This window comes from Phalaenopsis equestris, unplaced genomic scaffold (genome assembly GCF_001263595.1).
Source record: "Phalaenopsis equestris unplaced genomic scaffold, ASM126359v1 Scaffold232604, whole genome shotgun sequence".
Classification (NCBI taxonomy): domain Eukaryota; kingdom Viridiplantae; phylum Streptophyta; class Magnoliopsida; order Asparagales; family Orchidaceae; genus Phalaenopsis; species Phalaenopsis equestris.
Genome location: NW_018250568.1, coordinates 8,787 through 21,697, shown reverse-complemented (window position 1 = coordinate 21,697; position 12,911 = coordinate 8,787). Strand labels below are relative to the sequence as shown.

Below are 12,911 nucleotides of genomic sequence, written 5' to 3'. Positions count from 1 at the left end.
TGTGTTTTGTTGTATCCTTCTCATAAATAATGAGTAGTCATCTTTATCCTTCTCCCTACTTTGAGATATGATTTTGTGAAGAATTGATTTTGTTTTATACGGTTTTAATATAAAAAATTTATGATGATTCAAACTTTGATCTTCATTTACTTATCGATTTGGCTAATTGAAAGTTTAAAATCTGTTGAGAAACATATGATCCGAATAGAATAAATAGAGAAATATACTATGTTGGATGCAAAATTGGAGATTTTAAGGTGATAGATTAAAACCCCCAATTTAGTCTAGTTGATTGGAAACTGATGCGAGATTGTTAGACCTTAGGAGAGGGAGTAGTGAGAGCTCTAGAGTGGTAGCTAGTATCCTCCCAGCCTAACCACAAAATTAGGGACCAAACTCTGGATTAGTCAATGTTCTTTATAGCACTTGGAAGAGGGTAAAGAATCAGATTTCTCCTATTCGACAAAAAACATTTTATATATATATATATTCAAATGATTTTAATTTCTTCATAATCCATATATTCATTCTAAAGGGGAAGGATGCTTTCTTAAATTTGAACTCTTCGTCATAAAAAATTGTTTAGTCTTAGTAAATTTAACTTTAAAGTTTAGAAATTAGTTTAGTAAACTTAGTTCTTTTAATTACATTTCTGTTAGTATTCATTAAAACTATTTTAACTTGTCTTTCTTACTTTAATTTTTATAGTTTGAATATTGTGATTTATGTTTCTACCATAAGAATTTTCATCTTATAAACTAAGACTTGATAGTAATATATTAGAATTAGCCTAAGAGATTTCTTATTGCGCTTCTCTGTGGGATCGATACTGGGGTTTTTAAAGAAAGTCTTATATTACTTGAAGCGATATGTGCACTTGCGTAGAACTCCTAGTGTGTGAACTATTTTATATATTTTATATAATATTTCTATTTTGCACATTAAATAGTTTATATAAATTTGGTCAAGATTTTGGCCATAATTTTTAAAGCTAAAATACTGCGTAATTTCTGGACTGGTCAAGTTTTTCGCACTGTTACCGAGGATTTAAATTGACATAAAATGCGTTTTTGGCACTGTTACTGAGGATTTAAATTGACATAATATGCGCAGAAAAACAACACACTAGGGGCGCATCAACATCTAAGCACCAGAGGGGCCAATCATTTCTTTCATCTGGCGCTCCATCGACTCAGAAGAAAGTTAGCCCCTCGACTGCTCCTGCTAGGAGTTCCCAAGGAAGTCAATCGATCCCCATAGAATCTAGTTGGCAACATGGGGTACCATGATTGGTTCTAGAGGTGCAGCCTTGACCATTGGGGCAAAATCAGTGACGACGAGGGGCGACCCACTATAAATATGGGTCTCTAGAACAATCGGCTCATCTTTATCAAGATGATGTAAAAAGATTATTAAGATGTTTTTTTTTCAAAAGAAATACATTTTCCTACCCAAAATCTTATTTATATTAGAGGTATTCATCGACTCTTCCACTCCTAGAAGCAAAACTTCTCCATTCTTACTTAGTATCAAAGGAAGGGAAAAACTAGCGGGTGACTTTCCTTTGACCCCACTTGGCCCCCCTTAGCGAGAGGGCTAGCCCGCCCACTTTCTCCAGCAGCTACATCAACACTTGAACCGAACGTCAAGCCACGGTCAGCCGTCAATGTCTTCTTTGATGACCGAGCGTCAAGATTGTTTGAAGAACTGACTTAAACGACCCACTCAAGTTCGTGTGTCGCTCACTCCTTCTTCATAACAACTTTTCTCATTTTCTTTTCAATCGTAAAAGGTACAAAAAGTCTAAAACATTCTAAAGCTGGGAGATGAACATCCATTTTCTTCTTACGCAAACCCTCAGCCATGATGGTAATCGAAATGCGTGAAGACAAAGTGAATAAAATGAAATAATTCCAACTTTACACCGTTATTTATACGGTTTACTCGGTACAAATAGGGCTGTAAACGAGCCAAGCTCAAGCAATAGAGCGAGCTCATGCTTGGCTCGTGTTCGACTCATTCAAAATTGGTTCGAGCTCATGCTTGGCTCGTGTTCGACTCATTCAAAATCGATTCGTGTTGTTCGACTCATTCAAAATTGGTTCGTGAACAGTGTGTTCGTGTTTGACTTGATTTAAATATTTATGTTCGTGTTCGGCTCGTGTTACGCTTGAAATTGGATTGTTAAAATTAAATTGAAAAAATTAGATGTAGAGTGTTGAATTCGAACCTGGACCAAATGCATGCAGAAGAAGAAACGTAACCACATTATCACATGAACTATTACAATTTAAACTTAGATTCAAATATATATAATAATTATCATATAAATAAAATATGTAATATATTATTATATAAATAATTATATATATATTTTTATTTCTAGCTAAAACGAGCCAAACACGAACAAACAAAGAGCTGTTCATATTCGACTCGTTTATAAATCGAGCTTTAAAAACTAGTTCGTGTTCGGCTTATTTACTTAACGATTCAAATTTGAGCTAATGAACGAGCTGAACACGAGCTGTTCGCAAACAACTAGCTTTTTTGACAACCTTAGGTACAAAAAACAAAGAAACATATTTTATCAAATTATTTTTCTCGATTCTTGTGTTATTTATTGCTTATTAACTTTACTATCCTTATCATAGCAGCTGTTATAAAAAAGTAGGATAATCAGAAACTAATATGCCTATTATAGAAATGCTAGCACGATTCTCGAAGCGATCGAGTTGTCAAGAATTTGGGGCATACATTGGACGACATATTATAGAATCCATCAACAAAGTCGCAGAATGATTCGTGGTGCGACGAACGACGTGATCAACCAGAAGTTGACTCTCATTATCAATATCATGCAATTTGAATAGGAATCATTAAGATGATTATCGAAACTATCCTTTCCATACATGTACTTGTATTCTAAAATCCTGGTATCAATAAAAGGACTTCTGAACTGTTAGACTTTTGGAATCTATTGTTTTGGATCCTTGTGGTTTCTGACACTTGAATATTCTCTTGCATTTCTCTCTCTCTTCTCTCCTCTCAGCTCTAACTCTAGGGGCATGTTCACAAGAGAACAATATCAGATTCAACATGCGATGAGAGTGTCATGACAATTAAAAATAATGGGGGAGGTAAATAAAACTAATGAGAAGAATATATTATAAAAATATCTATTTAATAGTAGATTCATGAGTATTTCTTTTGTATTTTTTGTTGAATAAAAATGAGCATCGCTTTTCAATTTTTTTTTTTTTCGGAAAAATTTTGAATGATTTGATTAAAAAAGAAGATTCATACCTACGGAGGAATTCTGCGAGCTCTAACGGCAATCTTTGAAGGGAAACGTCATACGTGCGAGTCTTCGAAAAGGCGCACTTATCCCCAGCTATTTAGGTACTGCCCGTCTTCTCCATCCTCCACATTCTCTCTCTCTCTCCACATTGGGAATAACTGGCACACCCAAAGAATGTCGGAGAAGGTGAACGCTCTCCCTCTTCACAGTCCCTCACATCTCTCCTTCCAATTTGTTAGTTTATCATGAAAAAGATATGTCTTTTTTAATTCAGCTTGTTTAATTGTCTTCTTGTTTGACTCCCAAGTTCCATGCCATTTCTTAGACATTAATCTAGAAATTCTTTATTGCAATTATATACTTTTATTCAACTGACTAGTTTTCCTTGCCAAAAAATCAATTTGCCATCCAACAGAACATCGAACTCCCTATTTAATTAATACTTTTATTTCTCTAATTCTTAATATTTTGTTATAAACCCCATCTGGTTGTAGCAGATATCAACTGTAATCCTCAAAGTAGACCTTCAATGCCCAATCTGCTCCAAGAAAATTAGGAAGGTACTTGGCAGGCTCCAAGGTAAACAGCTCCCATTTCCTATCAATATTTATTTTCTAGTTACCGTTAAAATAAATTGAATTTCTGCAAGATCAAGAAGACATTCAATCTGTGGTGTACAATGAAAAAGAGAACAAAGTGATCTTGTTGGGGCCATTCGATCCCAAGAAGCTTTCCAAGAAGCTCTGTTGCAAAGCTTGCAAGGTCATCAAGGATATCGAGATCAAGCAGAACAAACCAGTGCCCCCCCGCCACCACCACCACCCCGAACGCCACCAGAACAGGAACCTGAACCTGAGCATGCACCAACTCCTCCTCCGCCTGTACACGATCCTGAAACGGTGCCTGAGAAGCTGGCGCCTGATCCTCCATATCCGTGTCCGTACCCATATCCGTATCCGTACCCGTACCCGTATCCTACGGTTTGGCCGTTCATTCCTGTGTGTGGATGCCATGGCCGGTGCAACTGTATGTCTGCTGAAGAACCTCCGCCGGCGCCACCAGTACCGCCGGTGGTGCCAACATGTACCATGCCGTGCTATGATGGGTGCAGAACGTGCAAGTTCATATGCGAGGACGAAACTTCGTTCTGCTCGATCATCTGATCTACTCCGGCTTGATTTTATTTTTCAATGTCGTACTAAAACAAATGGTACAGTAAAGTCGAGGAAAGTAGGAGGCGCTGCAGAGCCGATTGGATAAATTTGGCAAAATTTTAATAAGAATATTCTATTTAAGCTTATTTCGATTGATTTAAAAATTATTAAAGTTATGAGTTAGTAAACTCATCCAAAAATAAATTAAATAATTTTAAAATTTATTACAACTGAATTAGAATATATATGCTGATGGAATGCTAAGTAGGGGTGTAAACGGGACGAACATGAGCGAGCCCAGGCTCAGCTGTTGTTCCTGTTCAGCTCGTTTATATATCGAGAGAAAAAATGTGTTCGTGTTCGACTCATTTGCTTAGCGAACCGAACATGAGCTATTCACGAACAAAGAGTCCTTTTAACTACCCTAATCATGTAGTCATAAGACAATAAGAGTTTGAACAAGATTTAAAAATTATTATAATGAGCCGAACACGAACGAACAAATTTTTGTTTGTGTTGTTTGTATTGTTCGTGTTCGATATATATATATATATATATAAAATGAGCCGAACACGAACGAACAAATTTTTATTTGTGTTGTTTGCATTGTTCGTGTTCGACTCATTAACTTAACGAACGACTCAAACACGGGCTGTTCTTGAACAATGAGCGCTCTTGACAGCCCTAATGCTATCGAGGGATTTTTCGGAGGGTGGAGAGTAGGCGGAATTAGCCCTAATGCTATCGAGGGATTTTTCGGAGGGTGGGATTTTTCGGAGGGTGGAGAGTAGGCGGAATTCTTTTGGAGGCTTAGGTGGTCCGGAGGGAATACTGCTTAATATGGGAGAGTTGAGATGGAGACCACAGAGCTACCAGAGAACAAATAGTGATCGCATTTATGCTGCCGACAATTCTCTTTTCTATCATGTGATTCGTGAAGGGTGAAGCCTCTTGCTTAGCTTTTCTTGAGATAATAAATGATAAGAATAAAGTTTTCATTTAAGAACGTTTTTCTTTTATGTTGTCCTTTGCTTTTATTATTGTCTCTCCTTTTATTTTGACATTAATTGCATTTAAATAGCAAGTGAGGACTAATGTACATTTTAAAATATTTTTACAATTTTTTTTCGTTTGCATTTATGCACTGCAAAGTGGCTTTTAAGATTATGTTGGTAATTAAGGTGTTATTTGGGAAAGTTTTCTACCTGTAGTTTTATTTGAAGAACTCTTTTCTTACTTTTTTTTAGAATTCTTTTTCGTAGAAAACAATTTTTTTTCAACCTGAACTATTAAGGTGTGATGACTATTTGAAAGTTACTGTCCGGTGATCCCGACTGTTTAAATGCAACAGTATAACAACGTCTTTGATTATATTTTTCACATATATTTCCTTACTCTACAAGAGTACAAAAAAATTGATATTGGAGAAACTAAGAATTTAACTTTTTAACTTAATATATATTGGAGTATTACGCAAGTATATGTATCGTTATCAAGTAATATAAGACTTTTTGATTAATCCCCGAATATCGAACCTACAGGAATCGATCGAACCCACAGGGAGTCTTCACAATATGTACTTTTAAATAACAAACTTTATATTTCAAAAAGACAATTACTTAAACTATAAATATTTTCACAACAGATAAAATTCAATTTTTTTTTTGGTATTGTTGATATTTTGACAAAACAATAAAAACTTCTAAAGATAACTTGACTTTATGTAAAAGAAAAACACTGAAAATGAAATATTTTTCTCTTTATCATGAATCAGTAATAAGTATAGGAATTATGTTGTGGAAGTATGCAAAATGTGTTGTGCCAAATAGGAGCAATATTAATCTTTACCCTTACTATAGGTGCTATAAAGAATATTGACTAATTTAAACTTTGAATAGTTCTAAAGACCGGCTATGCATGGAAGATACCAGCTCTCACTCTAGAGTTCCATCGATTCCCTCCACTTGGGGGCTAACATCTCGTATCAGAACCTAAAACAATAAACCAAGTTAGGGGCTTTGGTCTATCACTCAAAAGTCTTCTAACTCTACACCCTTCAAAGATTATTTCTCTATTTATTTGCACTAAATCATATGAATTACATTCTCATTCATACAATGTCACGTGATTTTTTCCAATTGTTAACTGAGACAGTACCAGTCTGGTTCTTACATGTTCTCACAATAAATTTTAACATCTATATGGGCCAAATCAAGAAGAAAATGAAGTGCATTGAATTGAATCATCACAACTTTTTTCAACATTAAAGATTAATACTCTCCACAACTTCCATCCCACACCAACACTTTAATTACTTATCATTTTAAGGAAAAATATAGAGAAAAAACTCAGAATCCATGGAGAAAACAAAACCACACTTTAGTTTAAAAATAGAAAACCACACTTTAGTTTAAAAAACTTTAGTTTAAAAATAGAAATCATTGACAAACCAACAAGAAGTCTTGATTAAAACCAAAAGTGGTTTAAAAACAAAGATAAAAAACTTCTCAAATCTTCCACTAAACGCTTGAAGTTCCTTTGAATCTCTTCTATGCTACAACACTCTTAACCCTCACAATAAACTAAAACTAAAAACAAAAAGGATAAAGCAAATTTGTGGTGCATGAAAAATCTCTCCAAAAGAACTTCTCAGGACTCCCCCCTTTTTTCTGTAAACTTCCTTCTTTTATAATTATCAAAGTGGTGCATTGGTCTCTCTTCAAAATGTGTCCTGATTCGATGCATTACACAAGGGATGCCTCCTTTCACAAGTCTTTTAACCATATTTTCGTTTCTAGTGGTCATTTTTGTTTCTAGTGGTCATAACCACCCTCTAGTGGTCATAACCAACCTCTTTTGTCAATAGGTGCCTCAAATGTCCCTTCAAAATTCGGCAAAATGAATTAAACCGTAAAATAACAGCCTCTGACACTTAAGCGCGAGACCTCTGCTGCTTAAGTGCGGCCTTATTTGTTTCACCGGCGCTTAAGCGCCAGATTTGACTTTTAGTTACTAAAACACTTTTGCAACATTTTTACATTTTTGCTCCAAATTTGATCCTTTTTCACTCCTTTTAGCATTTTTCACCGTTTTATTTATACATGAAAGAAAAACACATAAATCCCTTCCATTAAAGCGCAATATCTCAAAAATAGGTATAAAATGCGTCTAACAACACTATATATTTTAGGTGTATCAGTTTCCACCCTAGTAGTTTGATGCCAGTTAAAATTAGGGTGGTTCATCCAAGCTGGGTTGTAAAAGTTAGAATACGGGTTTTTTATGGTATTTAAAGTCTCATATGATAAGTTAGAATCATTCATATTCCCTAATGAACTTTTCTCACTTACTGAAGCTTTAGTAAAAGAGACCAACTTAAAGTTTAGAAATCTTTAATGTGAAGAATTTTGAAAATATGAGTTCCTATTTAGTTCAGAAATACTTGTAGATTTACCAAATATAGGGTTTAGGCATTCTATCTCCCCTACTTAAAATTTTTATTAAGAATAATTATACTTATTATATTATGTCCTTAAGCTTAAGAGTTTCTCAAGTCTTACACTTTAAAAGATTAGATGTGGGAGCAATTTTTTCTTAGGCGCTAATCCCTTTCTCCTCCTTTTTCAACTTTTTTTTCCTTGTCTTTTTTTTTTCTTTTTCCTTTTCCTTTTCTTTTTTCTTTTTCTTTTTCAGGCAAGGATTACTATATCTGGATAAACCTTTAATAATTTTAAATTCCACTTCTCCTTTCATAAAGTAAAGTCCTAAAATAAATCTTTTAGTTATAAATATAATAATAGTTTCAAAAATTATTTTTTATAAAAAAATTTAAGTATTAAAAATAAAGTCTAAATTTCTGAATTTTTCAAAAAAACAATTTTTCTTACTAAAGATAGTTACCCTATATTTAGCATTTTCGACACTAAAAATTTTTAATTGAAAGTTTTTCTTCATTACTAAGAATTTTAACTAAATTTTCTTACTCATTTCTATAATCAAATTTTACTTCCCTAGTATAACTTCATATGCATGATCATTTTTCTTTACAAATCAAATTCACTTGTAGCACATTTGAGAACAAATAAAATTCAAGTTTTGAAAATATTTTCATTTCCCCACAAACTTAAATTTTTACAAGATTAAATAGATTAGCAACAGATATATATAAGCTGGAATGAAAATTGAAATAACATGCTTACAAGAATTTTTATACCCTAATTATAGAAGTACACAGAAGTAAAATTAAATTTTGATCAATTTTCTATCATTTTAATTTTAATTCAACATGTAGAGATTCATTAGACTTCTAAGCAGTGGATACAGACATAAAAACAAACAAACATAATAGCTTAGATCTCAGTCTAACCATAAAAACAAGCACACTAACAGGATAAAAGAAAAATACAGGGTATCAATTTTTTGAAATTAAAGTTTAAAATTATTTAAAATTAAAGCTTAAAGTTTAAAATTAAAGCTAGCAAAATTTTCAACTTTTCAAAAGACATAGAAATAAGTTCAATCCTAACTAACTATAACACATTACTCAACATACAGCAATAATACAACAATAATTACTACTACTCAACATACAATAATAATTACTACACTAGAATTTAAAACAAAATACTAACAAAACACAAACATTACAATAACAATTAAACAAAAAACATAGTCCAAACCATAGTCCAAACAAGCACATAAACTCAAATGTATCAAGTCCAAACCACGTAGTCGATCACATATTACAAATATAAAAATAACTCAGTCCCCCTCCTCATCATCAGAATCGGCGCTATTCTAGACATCTGTAAGCATATAATCAGGGTATCTTGGATATGAAGGAAATTCCACTCCCTGGTTACCTCTAATGAGACTTTCCAAAGATGAGTGAAATTTCTCTTCATAATCACTATGCCTTCTAGCATACCCATCAATATGATCTACAAAAATTTATCACCATGAATAGTGATTTTTGGGTTTTCAAATGTACTCAAAATACATGGTGAAAATCCAAAATTTTTACATAGAAGTGAAGCTCTTCCCTTAAGAAATTCAAATCTAGCAAATTTGGCTCAAACCCATCAAGAAATCTCCATGAAAAGGTTTTCCCTAGACTTCAAAATCGTGACCTCGAGAGGAAGAAGACGACGACAAGAGTAAAAATGATGATTTTCAAGGTTATTTTTCACCTTTAATTGTTTGCGAACCGGCTATTAAGTGCGGATAAATGACGCTTAGGTGCCTGCCTCTTGGGTTACATTGTGCTTAAGCGCAAGAATATGGCGCTTAGGCACGAGTGCATAATTTTTTGATATTTTTAAACTTAAGTAAAATGCACTATTAGCTTAAGTATAACACCCCTAAATGGTCTTATAACACTTAAATGACTATTTTCCTTTCCCTTACTCTCCTCTCTCTCAAAATTCTTCAATATAACTAATTCGATTCGAGGCTAAAATAACATAAATTTTCACACAAACAAACATAAATATTTATTTATGAACTATTATTCCAAAGAGCCTCACATGAGAAAATTTTCTTAAATACAAAATTAAACACATAAAATACATAAACACTAAAAACAAGATTTAACACTAACACATAAAACAACGACTCCTAACAAACAAACTCTAACACTAAGCTTAATTCCATTCTTCATTTGTTGGGACAAATTCCTATCTTTCATTAGTCTCTCCTTGGGCTTTCAGAATATACAGTTGATAAACCAAACGGTGGTGACAAGCTATGATGCAATGTTCTTCAATCCATTTTTGCTTAAGATACATCGCCTTATCTGCTTCCTCTATATAACTACTATGGCTAAATTGCATTTTTAATTGCCATCCAATATGCTCTAGATGTGCATTAAGTTCATTTACCTTTGTCTCAAGTAAATATACGCTAGTCTCAATTTTGTTGATCTTATCCGCTATTCCTTCAATACTAACAACTAAGAAACCGTTATACATCTCTTGTGCACTCTGACTAATGAATTTCTTCCTCATGGCCTCTTCCTTTTTCTTCAAATCCATCTCCCATGAAGACATTTTCTCTAAATCTCTCTTTCTCTTATAATTTAGGTCTGAAAATGATTTTGGGGTGAAATTCCATCACAAAACCCTTCTATTTATAGGCCTAAATCCCTTAAATAACTTCTAGGCACATCCTAAAACCACCATGGCACGTTTAAGTCAACCAATTAGCGGTTAAAACTTCTTGAAATTGAATTTCACACATGGTTTTTAACATCCGCGCTTAAGCGCCGAATTTTGGTGCTTAAGCGCTAGTCCTCAATTTTGCACCAGTCAACAAAACATCCAAATACTCATTTTAGCATGTATAGATCACTAAACAAAGTCTTAAAATCAATACTAACACATAATAGTCTCGGAAATACTACCCCAAATTTTCCTAATCACACACAAACAACAATCGAAGCAAAAACACACTGATAACTATGGGTTGCCTCCCACAAAGCCCTTGGTTTTACGTCGTCAGCCCGACGTAACCGGTGCTTATTTTGGTTGACCCAACATCATTCAATCCTTAAATTTAAGCTTATCCCCTATAAAATAAGGTTTCAGTCTATGACAATTCACTTTAAATGCTTTCTCTGTTTTAGCATCTTTGATATTCACAGCTTTATAAGTATAAAATTTCATCATGGACATTCCTGTAGGAGTTTTGTATGTAGTCCTATAAGCCCACACCAGGGAATAACTTCAGCCTTGTATTGTAAAGCAAAACTTCTTTTCCTGGTTCAAAGTTCTTCTAGTTATTCTTTCGATCATGCCATAACTTTAGTCTCTCCTTATAAATTCTGTCGTTATCATAAGATTCATTTCTTAAATCTTTCAGTTCATTCAATTGTAACAATCTCTTCTTACCAGCATCTTTCAAATTATAATTGAACTCTTTAATCACCCACTATGCTTTATGCTCATGTTCAACTGGTAAGTGGCAAGCTTTCCCAAATATTAGCCGACATGGGAACATTCCTATAGGAGTTCTGTATGTAGTCCTATAAGCCCACAAAGCATAGTCAAGTTTGACTGACCAATCTATTTTTATTGGATTCACAAATTTTTCCATAATTCTTTTAATTTCCAAATTGGAAAATTCAGCCAAGCCACTTGTTTGAGGATGATAACCAGTAGCAATTCTATGATTTATATGATATTTCTTTAATGATTTCTTCATTATGACATTTCTGAAATGACTTCCCCCATCAGTTATGATCACTCTCGGCATCCCAAATCTATAAAATATGTTTTTTTTGATAGTAGGCTAATAGAATCCACATTGTAAAATTTTGTATGTTAATTTATCAACAGCAAAATTTCCCCCAAAATCATAATTATGACATTTTTGGATAATTTCATAAGTTTCTTTTAAAGGTACACATCTTTGAATAATCAGATCATTTCCTTGTTTATAAAAATGGGTCATCGTAAAAATAAGTCTTAGCTTCAAATATAAATTTCCTCTTCTGTTGGTATTGTTGACCTCACTTTTGGTTGAGGTTTAGTTTTACCTCTTCAGTAGCCTAGGATCTAGCCATAGAACTTTCTTGTTGACTATTCCTAGAAAATTAGAAAGGAACCCTCACAATTAGAAATTCTAAACTCCTCTTTGCTCAAATTAAAGCTCTACATATTGATCATAACCTCTAGCACTTAGTAGGTGGGATCACTATGAGGGAGCTCAAGGAGAGTTCCCATAGGACTGTTTGACCTTAGAGTTGACCCTCGGTGTTGGTCTAGAGCTGGTTCACTCGCGTGAACTCACTATCACCTATATCCACTCACAACCCTAAACCCAAAATTGTTGACTTTGATCCCTTGATCTTTTGGGAGACTCATGTAGATGGTCCCCTAGACCCACTAGCCCTAGGTTAGGGTTTAGCTAAGACCAGTACATAGAGGACCCAAATGAGGATTTCATTGGTCCATAGCTCATATAGGGTGGTTGGTACCCAAATTCTATCAAAATATCTAATTTGGCCTTTTGCCCCTAAATCCACCCACATTACTTAAATGCCCTTGAAACCCTAAATTTGGTCAAAATCCTCAAATTCACCCAAAATAACTAAATTTGTTCAAAAAGCATTTCAAATAATTTCAAAATACCCAAATCCACCCAAAAATTCCAAGTTTACCAAAATACCCCAAAAAATTACCAAAATTACCAAAATTACAAAAATACCCTTGGCACCCCAAACTTTCCCAAAACCTAAAAAATCAATCCAAATATTTCTAAAAGCGATTTGGGCCCTCCAATGGAACACAATTTTGCCAATTTTACCATTTTGACCAAAATCCCCAAATTGCCTTTAAAAGCCCAATTTCCCCAAATTCACCTTAAATTCCCATTAATTTGGTTGTAATTTCCCTCAATTTCAATCATAAACTCAAATTCACCCTTCATATGACAAATATGAACCAAATCCAAGCCTAAAC

General features: G+C 33.8%; 1 protein-coding gene across 1 annotated transcript; it reads left to right on the top strand.

The window, feature by feature from the left end:
- Nucleotides 1–3,335: 3,335 nt before the first annotated feature.
- LOC110038345 (protein PYRICULARIA ORYZAE RESISTANCE 21-like) lies at nucleotides 3,336–4,547 on the top strand. Its single transcript, XM_020743153.1, is given in 4 exon segments — nucleotides 3,336–3,484; nucleotides 3,796–3,877; nucleotides 3,948–4,099; nucleotides 4,102–4,547. Coding segments are annotated over 4 exon segments (606 nt in total). The 5' UTR covers nucleotides 3,336–3,472; the 3' UTR covers nucleotides 4,462–4,547.
- Nucleotides 4,548–12,911: the final 8,364 nt, after the last annotated feature.